Below are 24877 nucleotides of genomic sequence, written 5' to 3' on the forward strand. Positions count from 1 at the left end.
TTCTCGGGTCTTCGCGTGAACTGGGCCAAGTCAAGTCTTTGCTTAATTGATGGATTTAATCCAATTTACATTTCATTGAACACCAAGCTTCAAACTGTAGAACCATTTACATATTTGGGGATCATTATTCACAGGGAGGTGGCAAAGTTCTACGACCTAAATGTTGTTCCTACAATGCAATACATTACCAGAAAATTAGAAACATGGGAAAACTTACCTTTGAATCTCATTGGGCGTATCAATATTATAAAAATGATTCTTCTCCAAGAATTGCTATACCTGTATAGGACTGCCCCAATACTACTTTCCAGGAAACACTTTACTACCGTAGATAGAGCAATCACTCCCTTTCTATGGAACAAATCTTCTCCCACAATAGCGAGACGCACCCTTCAGGCATCTTACCCTGCAGGGGGGCCTTGCTTTGCTCAATCTATATGTGGCGAAACCAACCTCGCCACGGTGTTTTGGAGGGGGCTGTTTGCCAGCCTCCTGCCCCAGGATTATGGCCCACACTAACTTTGAAGGAGAAGACAGACCGGCCGCACAGCTTAAATCTGTGGAACTGTTTTGGGCAGGAAAGCCATGCTTGCGGCCGGCCAAATGTGACTTCCATGGAATTCGGGAACCCCTGCTCAGATCTGGGTGATTTTTGGATATGTTGTTCACCCAGATCAGAGCTATCCATGGATGTATACATTATGGGGATGTGTGGGGTTTTGAGGCGTTTTCTGTGTTTTGGGGAAAAATTTGTGTTTTCTGTCTGTGAGTGATTAAGTTAGCCCATTACGTTTGGTAATTGTATTTTTGATTGCGTCTCAGACAATGCCAGTGTGTTAGTTAATTGCGTCTCAGACAATGCTCATTGTATTTTGTTGATTGCGTTACAGACAGAGGGAAGGGGATTTTGTGTACAATTGCTGGGAAGGTTTGAATACTGTAAATGCATGTGATTGGCTGTTTTTACAAAACCCTGTGGGTGGTAACCTTGTTGGAAGATGTGTATAAATCAATGCTTGTGTGTTCAAATAAAGAGAGTTCCTGTTTTTATACCTTCATGAAGTTTTGGCTCATGTTTGGGGAATGGGATAACTACACTCTTGGGGATTGCTATATCACAATACTCCCCTGAGTATAAGCTCTTGTAAGAGCTTGTTCCTGGTTCCTGCTCTCTGCATTTAGGAGAGGTTCACCCACTGGAGCCTGGAGCCTTGTCGTAGGTCCAGGGTGGGTAGGAGACGGCGAAACCTCCACCAAGGTTCAGCGGTTCGTGGGGTCTGCAGTGGTGACGGTGTCAAGTGGAGTGCTTGGAGTCCTCCCGAAGCACTAGGAGCATCTATCAACGGAGGTACCCGGTCAGGGTGCTAGGCGTTCCGTTACACTATACATGTACTATGTAGCTGTGCAGCTAAGCTATGTGGTGTGGTGTGGTGGGTACGGGCAGACTCGGGTAATCCGGCGGTAGTGTTGGAGGCAACGTTGATGGGGTCCTATGAAGCGCTTACAAATTTGGCATATAGGAAAGGGGCTGGTTCTGCAGAATACTATACCCAATCGATGGCTATGACAGTGAAGATTTGGGTTAAATGGAGTCGGATGCGTAACTCCGGCGAGAATATGGTCACCATATTTGGCATTGTGGAGAAATAGAGGGTTACTGGAATTGTTCTCATTAACAGAATTTGAATTTTGGCCCCAAAAAGGGGTGCGTTATCTTACCCAACTGTATGATAGGGGTCTTTTTAGATCCTTTAACAGTCTGAAACAGGAATTTAATCTGCCCCAACATGGTTTGTGCAGATACTTTCAAGCTTAGACTTGTCATGCTCAGTTTGGTAGAGATCCACTAAAGCTGGAGTGTGGCCCTATAGAGGCAGTGGACAGGAGGGTTCCTTTGGTCAAACCAGTGTCGGCTCTCTATGCATCGCTAATGACGCTACAGGATTCTCCCCTCAAAAACTCATTTGTCAAGTGGAGAAGGGATGTCGAAAATTTGGAAGATATGCATATTAAAGAATTTAGTCATACATGGAGATCCACAGTTGTAAGCGCTAGAGATCAATTGATTCAAGTTAAGTGGCTCCATAGGATATACTATACCCCTGAGAGATTATTCAAAATGGGTAAATTACTAGACCCTCAATGTACGCGGTGTGGATATGAAAAGGGTTGCCTAATGCATATGATTTGGCAGAGTCCGGTCATTTATAGCTTCTGGGAAGGGATCCATGCCTACATTAATGATAAATTGGGTTTTCCTAATGTCTGCACTGCGCTGACGAGTCTGCTGGGGATAGCCAACGAGGTTGTTCCCACCAAATTCGGTAGGAAATTATACAGAATACTCTTGTTCTACGCTAGGAAAACCATCCTCCTGAATTGGAAACCCCCTAAAAGTCCTACTGTGCAACAATGGATACAACTAGTTAATACCGACCTTGAGTTATATATGAGGGACCCATGACCGGTTCATGAAGATATGGGATCCTTGGATTGGAGCCCAAACGCTGATACCCTAGGAGGCAGTGGTGTTTGTTTCTGGCCGATGAAGGTATTGTATGAATGTGTGTGTGTATGCAGTACTCTTTATTATTCCATGACATAATCTATTGGGTGCTATTCATACTATTAAGTTACTATTCGCTTCTAACCTGAGGAAGGGCTAAAGGAAGCTGTTATGATTGATCCCATGTGAATCAATGTACTGGACTTATTTGTAGTTTGCTTGCAAATGGAGTGTTTGTAATACTTTTTGTTAAACTTTAATAAAAAGATACTATTAAAAAAATAAAATTCCGCCCATGCCATACCAGAACCAGACCAGGTCCCGGGCGCCACGGAAGCTCGAACCAGGGGCATCAGGCGTTCATCGGTAAGTCCCACAGCTGAGTAGTGCATGGAAGACTCTCTGGAGACGCGTCCGGCACAAGCTCCTGCAAACGAAAACGTGAGAGAGTGTCAGCAGCAACATTGACAACTCCCGGAACATGGGAAGCCCGAAAATAAATGTTTAATTGTAGACAGCGAAGAACAAGGTGATGTAACAAAGACAAAATTCGCCATATTATCAGACCAAAAGCAGACACGCCTGTTTCGCATTCCGGAACCCCAAAAGTCAATAGAAACAATAATGGAAACATTTCTAACAAAGTAATGTTGGAGCAAAAACCGACAGTGCGCCACTGAGGTGACCAGGGGGTTGTGCACCAGTCTGTGCCCAAAATAGCGCCAAACCCAGTAGATCCCGCCGCATCGGCGAAGAGGGATAGGTCAGGGCTAGAAATTTCAGGAAGCTGCCAGCAAGTGCGGCCATTAAAACAATGGAGAAATTCGCGCCACGCATGCAGGTCACGCTTTAAATGCAGAGTTAACCGAACGTGATGGTGGGGATTTGAAATGCCTCGCGTGGCCAGAGATAAAACGTCTTGAAAAAACCCTGCCCATGGGCATGACCCGACAAACAAAAACCAGGAGCCCAAGGAGAGACTGAAGCTGTTTGAGGGTGACAGATTTAACTGAGCTAAAACCTTCAATAAGGGCGAGAGGTTTTGCCAACTTATCCTCGGGAAGTCGATAAACCATTGAAGATGAGTCAATCTCGATCCCCAAAAAGGTGATGGAGGTGGAAGGTCCAAAAGGTCTTATTGACAGAAAGAGGGCCTAAAATGGGACATGAAAAAACAAAACGAGTTCAAAAGGAATTGACACTGGGAGGAATCTTCTGGAGAAACAAAAAGAAAATTGTCCAGGTAATGAATAACCCATTCCAAGAAGGAACTAAATAATTCTAAAAAGTGGCAGGAAATGGAGAAGCCCAGGTGTCAAAATAATAACACCCATCTACCATGCAACCCAGCAGATGGTTACAATCCGGGTGCACCGGAAGAAGCAGGAAGGCTGCTTCTATATCCGATTTTGCCATCAAAACCCCTTTACCTGCCTCCCTAGTGGAAGATAAATTATCGGCATGGGTGGGGGAACTAGAAAAATGAAAAGGGATGGAAAAAACGAAGGAAAAACCGAAGCGCAGTTGGGCGGCGGCACGTTTATTGGGATACTGGTAGAGCCACGGGGACATTGCGACCACCCTCACCAGAGTCTTTCCCACTATGGAGCCAGCAGGCTCCTGGTCTGCGAACGACCACAGGCGCCTGACCGCTGGAGGAGGGGACAGAGGCCGCCCCCGGAAAGGGGTGTACTCTCTGGGACATCATCAGACGTAGCCAAAGATCCGTGGCTTTTCCGGGTGAAGTGCTAAATGTCTACGAAATTCCTCATCATACCGCAACCAGGCGGACCGGCCATGTGACTTGTAGGCACTGTATATAGAATCCATGTACACAAATAATTCTGAACAACGTTCTGGATGTTGCTGCCCCATAACATAGCCTAAAACTGAAAACGCTTGTAACCAATTACCCATGGTGTGAGCCACCTTAGGCCTGCGATCAATACATCTATCAGAGTTGGGTCTACGCTCCTTATCAACCGTGTACTGGCCGACGGTAACCAAGGACCAAATGTCCACATAGTGGTTGTTCCAAATTTTAGTTTTGGTCTCCATGTCCAAACGGGCTCCCAGGGGGGAGAGACCACAAAATAGAGATTCCTTGTGATCGCTGGCCCTAGGCGGCGGAACAACCGGGGTAGTGGGCTTGGGGGGAACATGAGAACCGGCCAGATCCATTTGCGATAGCAAAGCTTTAAGGAAAGGAACTAACTGCTGACCCATAGAAGCCGAACCCCAGGCCCCAGTGAAATTAAACTCACCACCAGAGGAAGTCGACGGAAGCTCCACAGGAACTATCGGAGGATCTGGCTCCTGGACCCTGCTGACCCGACTGGCCCTGCGGGACGACCTTCTGGCCGAGTGTGTAGCTACCCGCCTTCGGCGTGAAGGAGGGGGGGGTAACATTAATGCATTGGTGGGCAGGGACAAATCCCCAGCTGCCTGCTCAGCAGCAGCTGGGGTGGCCAGAGGCTCTTCCGCAGAGGAGGAGGCTGTGGGATTATTTCCCATGGTTGAAGAAAGGGAAGGGAGATAAGGGGTGGCTGAGACAAAGAATGCAGAGCGCGCCAGAACAGGAGCGCACGAGGAAGGAGCGGGGGCGGGACCACAGAACTCTCGGCCGGAAGGACATAGGTCCCGGCCAGATGGCTGGAAACAGAGCACCCGCGCTTCTCAGAAAGGTGGGTGAAGCAGGAGGGGGGTGAGGCACCCTAGGACTGGTGACTGCAAAGCGCGCAGAAGCGGGGAGCAGGTCTACAGAAAGCGCTGCCGGGAGGTCAACAGAGGACCCGGCAGGTGCGCTGGAAACAGCGTTCCCCCTGCTTGCCAGCACGTGTTAATCGGTTGAGAGAGGAGGAAGAGGGAGTGTTGCTGGGGCTCAATCGACATGGGGAACGGGTATGCAGTGCGGTCCGCCTACCCCCAACTGAGGAAGAAGCTGGCAGGGCAGGAGGGGGCTCCTGCAAGCCTGCCAACATGAAGGATAAGAATCCCAGTCCCTCAGTTTGGAGTTTGGCAGAGATGGCTGCTAAAACAGCTTTTTTCGGCGGCTATACCTGCAGGAGTGAATATTCCTGGTGCGGTGCCGGTGAAAGAGGGAACCAAAGGGGTAAGCCCTTTTTTTTTATTAACTCTAGGGGAAGGGCAGGAGGGAACATCTAACTATACCAAAGGAAATGGGGTGGGGGGGGGATGGATAAGAGGAGGGGCGCCAACAACTCAAACAGGCAGAGCAGTGACTGGAGGAGTAAAACACCCCTGCGGGCCAAACCACCATACCTTGGCAGAAAGACATGGTGATTTAACCCACGGGCCACCAATCCAGTCTCTGCAGTCAAAAGTGCCCTCGCTATGTGCTGTGGCACTTACTATAAGACTGAGAGGCATCTTTGAGAAGGGATCTACAAAAATTATTTTTCTTTATTTTTATCCAATCTTTATTTTGATATTTTAAAAAAATTGAAAAAAGTGTACAACAAGGGAAACCAGCATAAACATATATACTTAGGTACATAGTAGGAAAGCAATGTAACAATATTTAGATACTGAATGTCGCAATGTAGAAGTGATCATAGAAGCTAAAATTATTAAAATAAGAGTGAGGAGAACACAATGTTAGATCATGGTGCTGGGAATTGCTATTATGATAAGGTGTGAGAATGGTGATCTCTACACCACTTAAACCAAGGTGACCAAAGGGCCAAGTATTTGTCATGGGAAAGGCTCTCCCAGCTGGACAATTCCTCCAATCTACTAATGTCTTGAGTTTTTTGGATCCACTCCGACAATGTGGGAGCGCGCTCTATCCAGAAGATAGATCATCAGTTTAAACAAAGTGCAGAACCCCTTTAAATGAGTTCTCTTGGATCCTGACGCACCTCGAAAAGCCATGTGAGTGTTCCAGAGTAACAGAAACCTCGCGATCCGAAAGAGTTAGGCCTAGCTCTTTCTCCCAATTCTGAATGAAATGTGGTTTTCCAGAAGTGTTAATATCAATTAACTTATTATATAGGAATGAGATCAATCATTTCTTGGGAATAGGGGAATCTATGACAGCGTTCAGATCTATAACATTCTTGATCAGAAGGTTGGGACATATTGTGCAATTCTTCCTTTCTGCACCGTTCGTTATTTCTCTTCCTCATCTAAAAACATCAGCCGTTGACCGCAGACTATTTTATTGCCTTTGGCAGCATATCTGATTACATCATATATTGGAGACCATTTTTTCGAGGGACTTTAACCTCTTAGTGAACAGCCTGTTTTGGGCCTTACTGACCAATAGTTTTTCTTCTTTTTTTCATTGTCACCTTCCAAGAGCTATCACTTTTTTATTTTTCCGTCTATGTAGTTGTTTTTTACGGGGCAGGTTATAGTTTTTAATGGTGTCATTTTAATGTACACATAACTTTCGGATTAACTTTTATTAACTCTTTCTGGGAGGGAGATGAGAAAAACAGCAATACTGCCACTGAGTTTTTACGTTATACATTTTACAGCATTCATTTTTCGGTATAAATAACATAATATCAGTAAAATTACAGCGATACCAAATACATATAGTTTAAAAAAAAAAAGTACTACTTGTGCAATAAAACACCGTATTTTAAAAGATAGAAAAACTTTTTGCATCGCCGCATTCCGAGACCCACAATTTTTCTTTCTATGGAGTTGTGTGAGGGCTTGTTTTTTGCGGGACGACTTGTAGTTTTCATTGGTATAATTTTGGAGTACATTACGTTTTTTGACAGTGTTCACCGTAGGAGATAATTGCGGGTCGTTACGGACGCAGTGCGGGTCGTTACGGACGCAGCGATACCAAACTTATGGGGGAGATTTTATTTTTGCAATCTTTCAATGGAAAAAAGTTTTTTATTTTCTACTGATTACTGCGATTTTCACACAGCCCCATTCATTTCTATGGGGCCTGCGTTGCGTGAAAATATAGAACATGCTGCGATTTTCACGCAACGCACAAGTGATGCGTGAAAATCACTGCTCATCTGCACAGCCCTATTGAAGAGAATGGGTCCGGATTCAGTGCGGGTGCAATGCGTTCACCTCACGTATTGCACCCGCGCGGAATTCTCACCCGTGTGAAAGGGGCCTAACAGACAATATTTTGATTGCTTTTAAAATACAATGCACTATCCTTATTGTGCATTGCATCTTAATGTCAGTGCTATACTGACATTGACCAGGCATAGCCTGCTGGAAAACACTCAAGACTGGCTTGGGGCCTATACCAGGCCCCAGCCAGCCTTTACACACATCGGCTCCCCGCGATCGGATTTGGAGACAAAGGATGCTGACGTGCGGCTGGGCACCATTGCCCGTGGCATGTAAAGGGTTAAAAAGACAGGATCGGCACTCCTGCCGGGGAGACCAGTCTAAGGCCCCTTAGTGACCGCCATAAAAAGGTGCATTGGTGGTCACTAAGGGGTTAAAAGAAAAAACTGAATATAATCTTCAATGTTTTTAGAAGCATTGCAGTCTATGGGACTATTCACATAACCGTTTTTTAATGGCATGTGAACAGCCGTCCAAAAAATGACATGCCCTACTTTTGGCCGTTTTAAAAGCTAGATGGACCCCATCGACGGCTATTTAGACAGGAGTGCACCATCAAATGGCCATTAAAATCAGGTATACTGTGAATTAAAAAAAAAGGACTTTCAGGGGTTAAAATGTAATACTCCCCTAACCACTTTAATGTGAAGGAACACTTGCTGCGCACTGGAGGCAGCAGGACTTGGACATGACATGATCACGATAGGAACGTCAGGTCCTGCTGCCTCCAGTGCGGAGCAAGTGTTCCTTCACATTAAAGTGGTTAGGTGAGTATTACATTTTAACCCCTGAAAGTCCTCACGTGTAAGTCATGAGGCAACTATTTTTTTTCATGTCTGAACCAGCAGAATGGTGGGCACTAAGGAGGGCATTAGTTATACTAGGAGGCACTAAGGAGGGCATTAGTTATACTAGGAGGCACTAAGGAGGGCATTAGTTATACTAGGAGGCACTAAGGAGGGCATTAGTTATACTAGGAGGCACTAAGGAGGGCATTAGTTATACTAGGAGGCACTAAGGAGGGCATTAGTTATACTAGGAGGCACTAAGGAGGGCATTAGTTATACTGGGAGGCACTAAGGGGGGCATTAGTTATACTGGGAGGCACTAAGGGGGGCATTAGTTATACTGGGAGGCACTAAGGATGGCATTAGTTATACTAGGAGGCACAAAGGAGGGCATTAGTTATACTAGGAGGCACTAAGGAGGGCATTAGTTATACTAAGAGGCACTAAGGAGGGCATTAGTTATACTAGGAGGCACTAAGGAGGGCATTAGTTATACTAGGAGGCACTAAGGAGGGCATTAGTTATACTAGGAGGCACTAAGGAGGGCATTAGTTATACTAGGAGGCACTAAGGAGGGCATTAGTTATACTAGGAGGCACTAAGGAGGGCATTAGTTATACTAGGAGGCACTAAGGAGGGCATTAGTTATACTAGGAGGCACTAAGGAGGGCATTAGTTATACTAGGAGGCACAAAGGAGGGCATTAGTTATACTGGGAGGCACTAAGGGGGGCATTAGTTATACTAGGAGGCACTAAGGGGGGCATTAGTTATACTGGGAGGCACTAAGGATGGCATTAGTTATACTGGGAGGCACTAAGGGGGGCATTAGTTATACTGGGAGGCACTAAGGGGGGCATTAGTTATACTGGGAGGCACTAAGGGAGGCAACACATAATGAGAGGCACTAAGGAGGGCATTAGTTATACTAGGAGGCACTAAGGGGGGCATTAGTTATACTAGGAGGCACTAAGGGGGGCATTAGTTATACTAGGAGGCACTAAGGAGGGCATTAGTTATACTAGGAGGCACTAAGGGGGGCATTAGTTATACTGGGAGGCACTAAGGGAGGCAACACATAATGAGAGGCACTAAGGAGGGCATTAGTTATACTAGTAGGAACTAAGGGGGGCATTAGTTATTCTAGGAGGCACTAAGGGAGTCAACACATACTGGAAGGCACTAATGAGGAAATACGTATACTGGGGACACTAAGGAGGGCATTTTAGATACTGGGAGCACTAAGGGAGCATTTTAGATACTGGGTTAGATGTCTAGGGGACACTATGAGGGGCATTATGTACACTGAGGGTTCTGTAAAGCTTATGGAATTCATATTTTATTAATGGCCGTTAAAAAAGGATGCAAAATGACTGTAAAAAACGGATAGTTGGACAGAAATTGGATGCATACAGTGATGCAAATTGACAGCGTATCTGTTTTTATTGGCCATTTAGTGTGAATTTACCTTTATTGTTATTTAGGTGGGAGGCGGTTTGCTTTTTTAGATAACTGAACCTGCCGTCCTCTGATCCGTCATATCATACACTGCAATATCTTTGTATTGCAGCGTATTATGTCTGTAACTGTAAATCGGACAGAGCACCTAGTACATGGCAGGCCCGGAGGCTGATGGCGCTCCCTCCCTTTCGCTTACCACTTAAAGGCCGACTATGGTATCTAAGGGGTTGAACACCCCTCCCATCCTGTAATACAGCTGGCACCCGCAAGGAAAGGCGCAGGCACAGCTCCTGAGCTACCAATAGCACTGTGGCTAGCTAAAAGTATGTAGTTCCCTTGGCTTATTACTATGGCGAGGGCAGGTCCTGGGGGAAGATGCCCCACGTTACAGACTGCCTGGGGCTCTGCATGTAAAAAGTTTATAATAGTTTAAAAAAATTGTCCCCAAGAGTTTACTGTAACTATAATCGAGGTGCTCTGTCGCCACCTAGTGGTAGTGAAAAGTTGTGACACTAAAATAAAGACTAAAAAAAATAAAAAAATTTAATATCCTATTCACACAGATCGTTCTACTGCAAAACCCAGAACCGTGGCCACCATGTGAATGGCTCAGAAGGTTTCTCTAGAAATTCATCACAGCCATCTGATGTAATCTCTAAATGCAAAAAAATAAAAAATTTAAAAAAGTTCAAGGGAAGATGTCACATGTTCTAATACTAGCATGAAGCACACAGGAAGGTCTGCGAACATCTGTGCCCGCGCAGGAACACTCATTCTAGTTCAAAATACCTCATAAAAAAACAACAAAAGAAAAGTCCCCGTAAGCCATTAAAGTAGGCGTGAAAAACAAGGGAAGATTTGCAGACGGGATTTTTTTTTTCTAATATGCAAATATGTGCCACAAACCGTAGTAAATAATCACATGAGCTGAGCCGATCGTGTATGTGTACGGGGGAGATGCAGCTGTTCAAGGTGTGTGGGTATCTGAGGGCACTTACCTTATCCCACGAGTCCAGAAAGGAAAGTTAGAGATCTCCATATGTAACTTAAAGGGTAGTACCCGGTGTCTGATCAGCCCACACCATCTTGTAGAGCAGGGGGAGCTGAGCAGATGGATATGTAGTTTTGCGGGAAAGGAGTCAGTAGAACTTCTCATTTATTCATTTAAATCCCTCTTCTTCAGAGCTTAGGAGTCCAGTGGGCGGTCCTGACTGCACAGATACTTGTCAATCACTGAGTAGGACCGCCCACCGTACAACTAAGCCCAGATAGGGGAGAGATTGAAATGCATAAAATAAAAGTTTTACTGAATCGTACCCCATAAAGCAATACATCAATCTGCTCAGCTCCTCCTGCTCTACGACATGGCGTCCATAGACTGCGAAGTATTTCGAAGGTGGAGGGTTCCCTTTAAACAAACTTGAGCATGACAATTCTGTCTGTTGTGTCCAGATGCTGCAGAAACAACCCCATTCAGATGCATGGTGCGGACTTTGCATTCTTGAAACCTTTGCAACAAATCTGCCATGTTTAAACGTACGCCTAAAGGGGAACCCTCCCCTGATTACAAACAGTATCCAATGTCCGGCAATCGTACGATAAATGAAAGGATGCAAAAAATCCTCCATCAGATTTGTCAGAACATATGTCCATTTTCTTTCGATTTAAAGGGGAGCTCCACTTTATCTATCTTTACAATGAAATCTACATTTTTTTGCTTTCACCATAAATGACAGTACCTGTAACAGAATAGGATTCTAGAATTTGCCACAAAATGGTAAAAGAGTGAAAAGGAGTGGGGTATTCACAAATCAGTCCTTAAGGGTGAACTCTGGCAGGAGAAGACCTGGTTTCCACGTTTGTCCTATGAGTCCGTACATCCGTGGCTTCTAGCGACACAAGGCTCTTGCACAGTCCTCTCATGGGTACTTTCTCTGGAATGGTAATACAGCACAGAATGATTAGCACGGTCCAGAAACTAGAAGTTTAAAGGGGGGCTCTAACGTTAAACTGCTAGGGGGCTGCTGCTAGGGTCCCCTGGGATCAGTATATAAGTGCCAATACACGTAAGAGAAAAAGCAATCCAGCCTGCGAGACCCACCAACTACCTTATATGTATGGGGGCCTCCCGACTCATCCTTGACAGATGTCAACACAGGAGATCCACCATTGCCCTCTCCGATATCACAACACGGCGCATGTGTACTGGTGTAAGGAGAAATGCAGCTATTGCGGCTCACCTATATCTTCAGGGGAACTCTAGAACAAAAGAAATATTGATGGGCTATCCTCAGGAAAGGTCAATTCTTGAATGGCGGGCATAGGACTCCCAGGATCCCTGCGGATGAGCTATTTGACGAAGCCTTGGCGCTAACCTCCTCACAGATTACCAAGCACAGCGCCATCCATTGTATAGTGGTCATGCTTGGTATTGCAGCTTGAATGGGACTGATTGACGCCTTGGCCATTTGACTACTGAATGGGATGTCACATGGCCTAGGACAGGGATGGGCAAACTGCGGCTCTCCAGTTGTTGTAGAACTACAAATACCATCATGCCCAGTCTGTCTACAGCAGGGCATGATGGGATTTGTAGTTTTACAACAGCTGGAGAGCCGCAGTTTGCCCATCCCTGGCCTAGGAATAGGCCTAAGCGCTAACAGCTGATCGACGGGGGTGCCGGGAGTCGGACCTCTGAGGATCCGATATTGATGACCTATCCATCAATATCAAATTCTCTGGAAACCCCTTTATTACGACGGTCCAGTGGACCAATGTTTTTTTAATTAAGGGGTATTCGGATATAAAAAATAAAAAAAAATTAAAATTGTTACTCCCCTGCCAATGCCTGTCGAGTCCCTGCTAGTCTCCACTTTCTGCTCCCGGCTTAACACACAGGAAACTGCAACAGACGGAGGCTCATCCAATCAGTCACCGCCTACAATTTCCTGTGTGTTGGGCCAGGAGCACCAGGTGAGGTGAGTAGTGAGTCTTTTTTTTTTTTTTTTAAATCATTCTGACCCTGAATGTTATCCCACCAGACCTCTCTCTAATAGAAGGATGTGGGCAGTGATGGGCGAGCCCTTTCCATTACCCTAGCGGAGGATATGTTGCACTATACAGGGATCGTACGCGCATTGAAAGAAAAACAAATGGAAACTATTACGATGCTTACGTCCAGTGATCTCTCCCCTGCCAGCGCAGGAGGCAATTGTTCAGATCCTGGTGCTATGAAACCAGTCGCCTCCACGCTGTATGACACAGGTTGTATTGCAGCACAGAACATGTTTTGGAAATGGGAGGATGTGGGTGACGTCTTATTTCCTGACGAAAAACTTTGAAGCTGCCTCTGATACGGTACGGGAAATAATCCCCCCCACCCCCAGTGAATAACAATCACTGAATTAGTAAGGTAGAGAGCCATGACACCTTCTCGGCTGTACTCCCAGGGCTGTGGTTATATTAGGAAATAAGGGGTCCTCTATTACTACATACCTAGATAATACTTTATCTCTGTAGGCTTCTTCAGCGATAACTAAGGTAAATGTTGAGATTTATTGTTATAAAAAAAATTCTGTATCCCAAAATGGTTATGCATGGGCAACAAGTGGTTACGTTTTGGCTCCTCTAGCTAGGTTGCTAGGGGGATGGCCTGGTCCCACGCCTAGTGATGGGAAGTGGTGGCTAGGCCAAAAGGAGAAGCTGTATCCAGGAAAACGTTACCGGAGAACAGCTTTTACTAAAGAACTACTCCTGAGAGAAAAAGAGCAGCCATTTCTGAAGGTTTAGAACCACGTCAAGGACGTGCCTGCAAACGTCAGTAAAGATACCGCTTGTTTATGGCAGGACCGACTTTACTGCTGTAGGTCATGAACATTGCTAATGCATCCCCCCCAAACTTTGAGACAAACTGGCCATCGGGATCTAAGATCTGCACTCATCAGCCCAGGAATTGCAGAAAGACTTTGATGAGCTGCACGCTGCTATCTGTACTACTACTCTCATCATTAACTCTGTAAATAGAGACTTTATGAATTGCAACCAGGGCTTTTACAGTGCGGGGAGGCACTTAGGGGGCATTACTACTGTGAGGTGGTCCTAAGTGGGGAGGGACTAAGGGAGTATCACTATTGTGTGGGGGAATTCTTACTTTGTGGGAAGGCACTAAGGCGGCATCGCTTCTCTGAGGTGGCACTAAGTTGGTGTCCTTATTGTGTAGGGAGGCACTAAAGGAACATCATTACTGTGTGGGGGAATTCTTACTTTGTGAGGGGCACTAAGGTGGCATCATACTTTCTGCATGGGTGGCACTAAGAGGGTGCCCTTACTGTGTGGGAGGCACTAAGAGGACATTACTTCTATGAGAAGGCACGAAGGGTGCGTTATCGATGTGTAGGGACACATAAAGAGGGCACTATGCATGTGGGGTACAAAAAGACACTAGTAAAGGGGACACCATTACTGTGTGTTACACAAAGGAGGAGACTTTTACCATCTGCGGTCACAAAGGGGATCATGTGTGCAGTAAGTGGGTATGGATAGGGATTAGGTGGTGTCAGAGGTGTGGCTTAACATTTAAAAAATTACCCCCAGGATTTACCCCTCTTTATAGTTTTTGAAAGTTGTAAGGTATGCCCCTCGGTGATTGGCTGAGCAGGCAGTACAGGCCATTTCCATTGTGCCGAGTGCTAAACCAGAAAGGGGAGAAGAGTGGGAACCAGAGGAACAGTAGCGTTGGTCTATGATTGATGATGTTGATCAAACCTGCAGATTTCAGAAGGATTGGCCTATCATTTAATGTGGATGGAGGTCTCCTGACTCTCCCTAAACAGCAAATATTGTGGGAAAGAAGGGATAGACATGTTGGTTCAACATGCATATCATTTTCTTAAGGGCGGTCTGGGAATGTTCTCCTTCTCTTTGTGGAGAGTACCAGAACTGGAGTACAAAGTCTTTTAGACCATGAAATGTACCCTGGGAAAAGGATATGCAGATTAGCTTTCTTCCTGGACAATCTCTTTAGTGTCATCTAGTAGAGGTAAGTATCCTATAGTCAATGGATAACCAAACTGAAAACCAGAACAGAGTGCTCGCTTAGTCAGGAGTCCTTTGATGTAGGCCTCGGGGGGCACTGTGCTTCCTTCTGGAGAGTACTGGAACTGGCTAGTGTCCTTAGTCATGTTGGAAGGCCTGTTATAGGGTCAGATATTGACTATAGGGTAGCTCCACTAGATGCCACTACAGAGACTACTTGCTTTCTCTCAGAAGAGAGCTAATCTGCATGTTATGGGAGATAAGCCACTGCCATAAATGTTCGGCTTATTCCCTGAGCCAAGTGTGCATGTGTATGGGAGGTCAGAAGGAATAGCTGTTGGCCAAACACTCATAATCTAAGCTTTCTAAGGTGTACAGTTGTCCCACACGGTGTTGGACAGTCCCCCCCACCATTATATCATAATATGCTGCAAACATGGTGGAGGAGTTGGTCTTCTCCTATCAGACACCTGCTCCTACAGCCCAACTCCACTGCAACCCTACATTACGCTCACCGCATTTGAAGTACGCTCTGTTCGCATCTACTCTCCCTCCAACCTTCAAGTAGCTGTCATTTACCGCCCCGCAGGTCCAGCCACCATCTTGACCACTTTAACACTTGGCTACTACACTTTCTTTCTGCCAACATCCCCACTATCATCATGGGTGACTTCAACATCCCTATTGACACCTGCCACTCGGCCGCCTCTAAACTCCTGTCACTCTCTTCCTCCTTCGGCCTATCACAGTGGTCTTCAGATACCACCCACAGAGATGGTCACACTCTGGATCTTATCTTTACCCGCCTCTGCTCCTTATCTAACCTTTCTAATTCGCCTCTCCCCCTATCCGACCACAACCTACTCACCTTCTCTTCATTGGTCTCTTCTGCAGCTCCCCCGGTCCACACACCAGCACACCCCCGCAGGAACCTTAAACAACTCGACTTTCGCTTGCTTTCTTACTCTCTTCTCCCTCTCTCTACCATCTGTTCCCTCCAAGACCCAGATGCTGCCACCACCCTATATAACACCACAATAAGTACAGCTCTGGACACTGTTGCCCCCCTCACACACAACAAAACCCGAAAAATTAACAGACAACCCTGACACACCAACCTGACAAAAAAACTCAGACAAGTTTCCAGGGCTGCTGAGCGGCGATGGAAGAAATCACATTCTAGAGATCATTTCACCGCATACAAGCAATCCATCCTCACATTCAAATACTCACTTGCAGATGCAAAACAGGTGACTTCTCATCTCTCATATCTTCCCTGGCCCACAGCCCTAAACAACTTTTTAACACTTTTAACTCCCTTCTCCGTCCCCCAGCGCCCCCACCCTCTCCTCTCATCTCAGCTGAGGACTTCAAACAAAAGATAGTCAACATCAGAGAAGGCTTCAGCGCACAGTCCCCACAGACCCTCTACACAACTGCTCGGTCCTCTTCTCCCAAAACCCGCTTCTCCACCATTACAGAAGAAAAACTCTCCACTCTACTCTCCAGATCTCATCTGACCACCTGTGCACTTGACCCGATCCCATCCCACCTCATCCCTTCCTTCACCACAGTATTTATCTCAGCCCTAACTCATCTTTTCAATCTATCACTAACCTCTGGTGTCTTCCCCTCTGCTTTTAAACATGCTACCATTACACCAATCCTCAAAAAGCCTCCACTTGACCCATCTTCTTTGTCCAGTTATCGCCCCATATCACTTCTTCCATTTGCCTCAAAGCTACTTGAATAACATGTCCATTCTGAACTGTCCTCTCGCCCCTCCTCCTGCTCCCTCTTTGACCACCTATAATCTGGCTTCCGACCCCACCACTCGACTGAGACTGCCCTTACCAAAGTCACCAATGACCTACTGACAGCCAAAACCAAGAAACAATACTCTGTCCTCCTTCTCCTGGACCTGTCCTCTGCCTGGGACACTGTTGACCACTCCCTTCTGTTGCAAACTCTCATCTCTTGGCATCACTGACCTGGCCCTCTCCTGGATCACATCATACCTCACAGACCGGACATTTAGCGTCTCCCACTCCCGCACTACCTCCTCGTCTCATTCCCTCTCTGTTGGTGTCCCGCAAGGCTCTGTCCTAGGACCTCTGCTCTTCTCTATCTACACTTTTGGCCTGGAACATCTCATAGAGTCCCATGGCTTTCAGTATCACTCTTCTTATGCTGACGACACACAAATCTACCTCTCTGGTCCAGACATCACCACCTTACTATCAATAATCCCACAATGTCTATCTTCTACATCATCCTTCTTCTCCTCTCGCTTTCTAAAACTTAACATGGATAAATCAGAACTCATCATCTTTCCCCCATCTTGCTCAACCCCCCCAACAGACCTATCTATCACGATCAATGGCTGCACACTCTCCCCGGTCAACCAAGTCCACTGCCTTGGAGTGACCTTGCATTCTGCCCTTTCCCTCCTACCACACATCCAAGCCCTTTCCACCACCTGCCGCCTCCAACTCAAAAACATCTCCTGCATCCGTGCTTTCCTCAACTTTGAATCTGCGAAAATGCTTGTACATGCCCTCATCATCTCCCGCCTAGACTACTGCAACATTTTCCTCTGTGGTCTTCCATCTAGCACTCTCGCACCCCTTTAATCTGTCCTCAACTCTGCTGCCCGACTAATCCACCTCTCACCCTATTACTCCTCTGCCAATCCCTTCACTGGCTCCCCATTGCCCAGCGAATTCACTTCAAAGTACTAACAAATACATACAAGGCCGTCCATAACCTGTCCCCTCCCTACATCTCGGAGCTACTTTCCCGATACATCCCCACACGCACTCTCCAGACCTCACAAGACCTCCTTCTCTCCTCTTATGACCTCTTCCCACAGTCGCCGCCAAGATTTCTCCCGTGCATCCCCCACACTCTGGAACTCGCTACCCCAACATATCAGACTCTCACCTACAGTGGAATCCTTCAAAAGAAACCTGAAAACCCACCTCTTCAGACAAGCCTACAACCAGTGACCCTGCTGCCTCTATACCGCCATGACCAACTTCACCCGCACCTACTGTGTCCTTCTCCCATACTGTGTAGATTGTAAGCCCTCACGGGCAGGGCCCGCTCTCCTTCTGTACCAGTCTGTAACTCGTCTTGTTTATGATTAATGCAATTGTCTGTATTATGTATGTATACCGCTTATCATATGTACAGCGCTATGGAATGAATGTCGCTTTAATAATAAATAATAATAATAATAATAAATAATAATAATAATATGGCAGCATTTTACTTACACACCCTGATCTCATCAGTTAAGTTCTGTACTTGGATGTTATTTCGGTAAGGACCAGCCAGCTCGTACACCGATGAAAAAGGAAGGCTTTTCGATGCATCTGAGCTTATACTTTGATTCTTAAGGATACAATGGAAGACAGAGCATAGAGATGAAGACAACAGGACAGCTGCACCAGAGGTCAATACATATTCATTAGTATAGGCCACCTACCTTGGGTTTCTGGACAATGGCATACACTGTCTGGATGCCTTCAGGCCTCTGCTCGGATGCTGGTTCAGGCACTGGGGGTCTACTTTCTGGCATACTTGGAGGCTTTACACATCGCATTAAGTATATATCTAGAAAGGGTTTAGAAAAAAGCACATATTTGCTCTGGTTAAGTAAACACCCAAAAGATGGTTCCTACATTAAGATGCTGGGTTTTGCCACCTTTCGAGACCCGTAGTTCTGTTCCACACTGCTTCTGTTTGCCAAGAATGTGGTTCTTTGGAGTCCTGCAGTTTTTTTTTTTGCCGTGGAGTAACCAAGGGCATGGGGTCAGCCGGGACTGGACCAAAACTCCTTTCGCAACCATACTATGAACACACTTAGTCCTACAATTACAGACGTATCTTCTATCCACAGGCACATTTGCTAAATTTTTTATTAAAAAACCCAGATGCCTATTTGCCCCTCCCTCTGTCAGCCTTCAGAGCCAATCAGCAGAGCTAGGAGTGATCATGTGACAGATTTCAGAAGCCCCGACTCCTAGGAACCAGGAGATTCAGGGAGGTGTGAGGCTCTCTTCTGGCACACTGGAGGGCATGAAATGGGTAGAGTTGGGCAGGGGTGGACTGGGAACTAAAAGTGCCCCTGGAAAAAAAAAAAATATTAAAAGTGGCCCCATGTTGTAGGTAGGTCCAAACTGACAGAAGGTGGGGCAACATAATTAGGCAGGGCCAGCAATACCATAGTACAAAACGATATACTGCCCTAGCTGAACCAAATACCACAGTACAGCACAAAATATGACTAGCTGCTGAGGACATAGATGCGGTTGAATTCAGGAGGGCACCTGCGGCTGCTGGGTAGGTAGGTGCGTAGGAGAGAATCAGATCATTAAACACCCGGCTATCGGCCCCCCAGGAAATTTCCCTGTAGAGTCTATGGCCAATTCGCCCCTGTTAGTGAGCAATCCCGATTCCTGCTAGGAATCCAAGTAGTCTGCTGTTATCTGTGGGGAAGCCTGGCAGTAAGTGTTTGATTTCTCTACAGCGCCACTACAGGGGAAATGAAGCATTACATAATGACCATAAAAGTCAATGGGTTGTCAGTATCATGCAGGGCAGGAAAGGTCCTCCAGAGCGAAAGATGCTCTTTGTGACCGCTCTCCCCTCCCTCTAAAAAGGGTATAATATATATATATATATATATTTTTTTTTTAAAGGGACATCCCTTTAACCGAATAGAAAACACATCTCACAAGAAGATAATGTTGTGAACAGTTGTCTCACTTACCTCTTTTGCTTTTTTTTTTGATCATCACAATTACTATCACAATGATGGCAACAAGGATGAGTGAAGAAGACACCAAAATGTAGAACAAGATGTCAGGAAAACCATTATCTAGGGATACAATGAACTGCATTAATACTGGCACCGTACTGGAGGCAACCTATCTATATGTTATCAATATGGCAAAAGCAGACAACTGCTTTAAGGGGAGATTTAAAAGGAGGTCAAAGGGGTTGGTCCAACTCACACTTTGATGGCCTTCCCTAGGACGTCTGATAGCAGCAGGACCACCTAGACCACACAGAGTCAATAGAGGGTGGCCACACTTGGGCGGTGCAACCTCATTCACTTTGAGGGCTCTGTTCTAGAGTTAGGTGCAGGTCCCCGGAGTATCCTAGCGAGATGCCACCAAAGTGCGAGATGGGCCAACCCCTTTAAAAGGAACCTGCCAAAACCCTGAGGGCAGCATAGTGTGGCGACAGACCTATAGATATGCTTTTGATTGGTGGGGTGAATCCGTGTAAGGACTCCATGATGACAATACGTTTGAGAGAATTGGGGGGAAATGCACCCAAAGCAGCTAGAATGCCCACATCTGGGTTGGGCTTGTATAAGCACCAGCCATTTTAAGCACAGTCCCTACAAATTTGGGACTGCTGTCAATAATGTACCCAGTTCCCAGAGGCCCGCAAGACATGTGCAATGAAAACCTCCAGCACAGGAAGACAAAGCGAAGAAAGTGCCTCAAGAACCTCTCATAGGAAGTGCTTCTTTTATGGGCAGCTTCCCAGAAATGGCAAGTAGAATACATACATCCATTCCAGGAATCCCACTAGTCTGTGTTCCCTTCATCACATCATGACCCGTCTCCGGTCACAACAAGATCATCTCCTGAAATCCTCCTATACGTGACCTCTACATCACAACCGAAGGAGCTTCCTCCAGCCTCTAGATAAGCATGGCGTTGTTCTTACCGTTATTCGGGTTACATGCAGAGGACAGGGTATGCTCGCTCCATCCCTCACTCACGGGATTTGTGGCGGTGCACCGGAATATGCTGTTAGCGTTGTCAGTCGTGATGCTGATCTCTAACGTGCTGCCATTATGGCTCAGCGTCTTATTATCTTTCATCCAGCTGAAAGTCACGTCATCTCCGGTCTTCATCAGGCACTTCATGGTGACATTACAGGTGTCGTTCCGAGAATCCTCTGTTACACTGACTGTCAAATTCGAGATCTGTTCTGTTCCGATGAAGACATTATAAAAATGGAATAAAACATAATAAACAAGCTACAAAAAAAAGTCAAACGCTAACTTAATGCGCCCCATATTACAAATTGGAGGAACTCACCATAGACCTTGAGCTCAATTTCACACACGAACCAGACGAAATCTTTTCTTTGTACCGAGAGCTCGTATTTTTTTTCATCATCCTTCTGTAACTTGGGGATGATGACGGATGAGCTGTCTCGCTTGAACTGGTATCGACCACCAGAATCGTTGGCTTCTGGATAAATAGTTAGATTTTTAATCAGATGATATACCAGGAATGGAATTTTTGCGGTCGTATTTGTGGTTGTTAGGTAGAGAGTTTCATATTCTGGCATCATACGTAATTGATATAGAACTAAAGGTTTTCCAAGGGATCCATTCAACTGGATGACTTGATTACATAAGTGAGATTCACCTTCAGAAAAAGAAAGAAAAATGCACAGTGAGAGTCTGATCATCTTGTTTAGGAGTTCTTCTGAAGTTGGGGGACAACTAAAATGGTCGCCGGTACAGCTCCAACAAGGGTGGTCACTGAGCTCTCTGAGGAACATACCTACCTACGTATGGAGCAACATGGAAATGGAGACTGGAAAAACAAGGGTGGTCACTGAGCTCTCTGAGGAACATACCTACCTACGTATGGAGCAACATGGAAATGGAGACTGGAAAAACAAGGGTGGTCACTGAGCTCTCTGAGGAACATACCTACCTACGTATGGAGCAACATGGAAATGGAGACTGGAAAAACAAGGGTGGTCACTGAGCTCTCTGAGGAACATACCTACCTACGTATGGAGCAACATGGAAATGGAGACTGGAAAAACAAGGGTGGTCACTGAGCTCTCTGAGGAACATACCTACCTACGTATGGAGCAACATGGAAATGGAGACTGGAAAAACAAGGGTGGTCACTGAGCTCTCTGAGGAACATACCTACCTACGTATGGAGCAACATGGAAATGGAGACTGGAAAAACAAGGGTGGTCACTGAGCTCTCTGAGGAACATACCTACCTACGTATGGAGCAACATGGAAATGGAGACTGGAAAAACTGGTTGGCAACCATCTAGTTGTTACCCCACCGGTCCTGAGAATGGATGGGCTGCAGAACTGATTTAGGGCAGCGCGCCCCAATCAAGTGACAGTCACAGAGGGAATAGAGAACGATTAGAAGTTAATCGTTCACTTTGCTTTTAATCAGATCCCATCTTAGACACTGGGGTCATATTGTTAGGATATGCCCCCAATGTCTGATAGGCGCAAGTGCCACCGCACCTATCCTTAGAACAGAGCCCGGAAAGTGACAGAGGCCACACCGTGCATGAGCGACTTCCCTCCATTTATTCCTATGGGAGTGCCAATGGACACACTTGCGTCCTATGCTTCCCATTCATTTCAATGGGACTTTGCCACTCCCATATGAAGGAATATAGGGCTGGCTGCGCATGTGCGGGGCGCCCTCCATCAGTTTGTGGGCTCCGTTCTAAGAATAGGTGCGAGTCCCAGCCCGCAATGTCCAAAACTAGATAACCCCTAGTTAAAATCAGACCACAAAATTAAAAAATCAGACTAGAAAAGAGTCACCAGTCAGCACTCCGGACCCATGTCCGGACCTAATTTCATCATACCTCCAGAGGGCACTAAGGGGCATTATTGCTGTCTAGAGGTGCACTAAGGGGCATCACTATTGTGAGGTGACAATCTTATTGTGTTGGGGCACTAAGGTGGCATCTTTACAATGTGGGGAAACACGAAGGGGGCACCATGCCCATACCTGCTGCAGTGTGCTCTTTGCGCCACTGATGTTTTCCTCCTTCCTTACATTTTTTGGGGGGCTCAGACCTTCACCCGAAAGCAAGTATGCAGACTTATACAAAAAGTACTTGAGTACCCGCAGAGCATCCAAAAATGTCCTCAAATACAACATCCCCAATGTCTCTTTACACAGGAGCCATGATATGCTGATACAGATATAGCACAAAAACTTTTCACTAAACACAATAGTAAATTATAAAAACGCACTCACCAATATGGCAAACAGCTATGACATATAGCAGGCGGAATAAAGCAGACATGCTTCAGAAGTTGCTTTGAGCACATCTATAGAGGTAAAGCTTTAGGCTGGGCTTACTTGAACTTCTTGAAACGGAAACCTTTTTTTTTTCCAAATGCAAACCAAAGCCTTCACAGCTGATGAACACAAACCCTCACATGCCCACCCTCTGCTGGGACTGCGTGGGTGCTCCTCTGCTCTACATGGGGCAGGGAGCCCTTGAAGAGCAGGTCCAGAGGATGGGATTGATCCTGGCCCTGATTAGATGGTGTGCTACCTCAGGCCGTTGCTCTCTAGGGATCAGTGCAGTGAAAAGATGGTATCAGAAATCAGGCCAGAAGTAGAAGAATAAAAGTCTCTCTTTACTAAGTGCAAAATAGGAGTTGCAGTACGTCCAGAAGTAGTTTGTACATAGTGATGATGAGGCATGGTGGCTAGCAGAGGAGCAGATAATGGCACCTCTGGTATACTGTCTTGCTGATGTCTCCCTCCTGAGCTTTTGGATAACAGCTGAAAGCTGGCACTTATGGCTGCAGTTGTCCAATCTTTCAGTTGGTCTGACCTGGATGGGGTCTAAGGTGATGGGTGTATGAGCCATAGTCCCTCACGTGCAGCAAAGTCTGAATAGCTATGGTAGCTGGTCACTCTGCTCAGTGTAAGTCTTTGAAGTCTCTCTGGAGCAGTGGTCTCACAAGGAGTTCGTTCTCTGGTCCCTAAGACCCTTAGAGCAGAAGCAATAGGACATACTTCCTCACTCCTTAGTTAAGACTCCCCCTCTCCTGCCAGGAAGTAGAATCAGCCCGCTCCAACCATGAGGAGAGGAATGGGGTAGTTCACCTCATTCCTGATGCCAACCATGCCTCACCTGCTGGTGTATAGTACAAACATTAAATACCATTACAAACCAAACATTTGAAGATACCCCCTGTTTTTATATTCTGATTGTAGATTTTTATTTTTTCTATTTTCTGCACATGATCATAGTGAAGGACCTCTTGCCTGAGCAGCAGCCACATGAACCATGGGCACATGAGAGTTTTCTAGGCATGCTGTGTGACCTGTGCAGAGGTCACTGTGCAGGGAGGGCGAGTAGATAACATTGCCTATTTTGAATGGTGGATCCTGTGTTATCTGTCATTGAATTCCTGCCTGTGAAGATAATGAGATGACTGCTGAGAAGTCATCTCTACAGAACAGGCAGCATCAGCGATTTACTGATGACAATTCCTGCATGCTCCATAAAAGCTGCTAAGAGTTGAATTTGGCCATCAGCCATGGAGGAAGCTTTGATGCTTTCCTGCTTTTTATTATAAGACGTAGGACTTCTTCATTCTAAGACACTGGTGTCTTCTAACAGTACATAGAGGATTGTGCAGGAGAACTGAAGGCATGGTGCTGCTCCTTCTCTTGCTGATACCTCTGCGGGGTAAGTGTCTATTATATTAAGATTTCAGAGCAGCTATGGCATGGTATCAGATATACGGTACAGTAATATCCTTATGGTTTGGATATCATATTAGCAGGCCGTTTGTGTGGCTGCTCCATTTGGCTCACAAAGGTTGTATCATGTTCATCCATTGTGGTAACATCAGGATGGCTTTAAAGCCTGACAGCAAGCAGAGATCTAAAACAGAACATATATTAGTAACTAGCAGAACTTCATTTAGCAATAATAAAGGCGTTTTGACAGAAGACTGCACATTCCCTTGAATATTTTAATACTGGGACTATTGTCTTGTAGGGGGGTATGTTTTATAGGGGTTCATTGCTTCACATTTTCAAATTTGAGTAAAAGGACCCCATCTAGAGGGGTCCAGAGGGCTGCTCCAAAAAATAGCACCCATTAATGTCTCATAGATCCTGCGTGGGCGTGCACAGAGAAGAGACAGTCCATATTAGGAGATAGGAGGAGACTTG

General features: G+C 45.9%; 1 protein-coding gene across 3 annotated transcripts; it reads right to left on the minus strand.

Annotated features, from left to right (window-relative positions):
* Positions 1–10041: 10041 nt before the first annotated feature.
* On the minus strand, positions 10042–23053 carry SLAMF7 (SLAM family member 7). 3 transcript variants are annotated; one of them, XM_040412307.1, is made up of 7 exons: positions 22934–23053; positions 20987–21322; positions 20610–20876; positions 19639–19746; positions 18352–18479; positions 18144–18257; positions 10042–11761 (listed from the first exon to the last, which is right to left on the minus strand). In XM_040412307.1, exons 1-7 carry the CDS (start codon positions 22980–22982, stop codon positions 11747–11749), a joined length of 1017 nt encoding a protein of 338 aa, XP_040268241.1. In that variant the 5' UTR covers positions 22983–23053; the 3' UTR covers positions 10042–11746. The 3 variants fall into 3 exon arrangements, with proteins under 3 accessions (XP_040268241.1, XP_040268242.1, XP_040268243.1); XM_040412308.1 differs by having other exon boundaries at positions 18140–18257; XM_040412309.1 differs by lacking the exon at positions 19639–19746.
* Between the last annotated feature and the right edge of the window lie 1824 nt (positions 23054–24877).

This window comes from Bufo bufo, chromosome 11 (genome assembly GCF_905171765.1).
Source record: "Bufo bufo chromosome 11, aBufBuf1.1, whole genome shotgun sequence".
NCBI lineage: Eukaryota > Metazoa > Chordata > Amphibia > Anura > Bufonidae > Bufo > Bufo bufo.

What these genes read in the sequence shown, in the direction of transcription:
- SLAMF7 (XM_040412307.1), bottom strand. Translation starts at nt 22,982, where the DNA reads ATGTCTGCTTTATTCCGCCTGCTATATGTCATAGCTGTTTGCCATATT. An exon ending in CAAAAAAAAAAGCAAAAGAG is followed by an intron (nt 18,480 to 19,638) that starts GTAAGTGAGACA and finishes AACCCTTTCTAG; the next exon opens with ATATATACTTAATGCGATGT. An exon ending in CCATTGTCCAGAAACCCAAG is followed by an intron (nt 18,258 to 18,351) that starts GTAGGTGGCCTA and finishes TGTATCCTTAAG; the next exon opens with AATCAAAGTATAAGCTCAGA.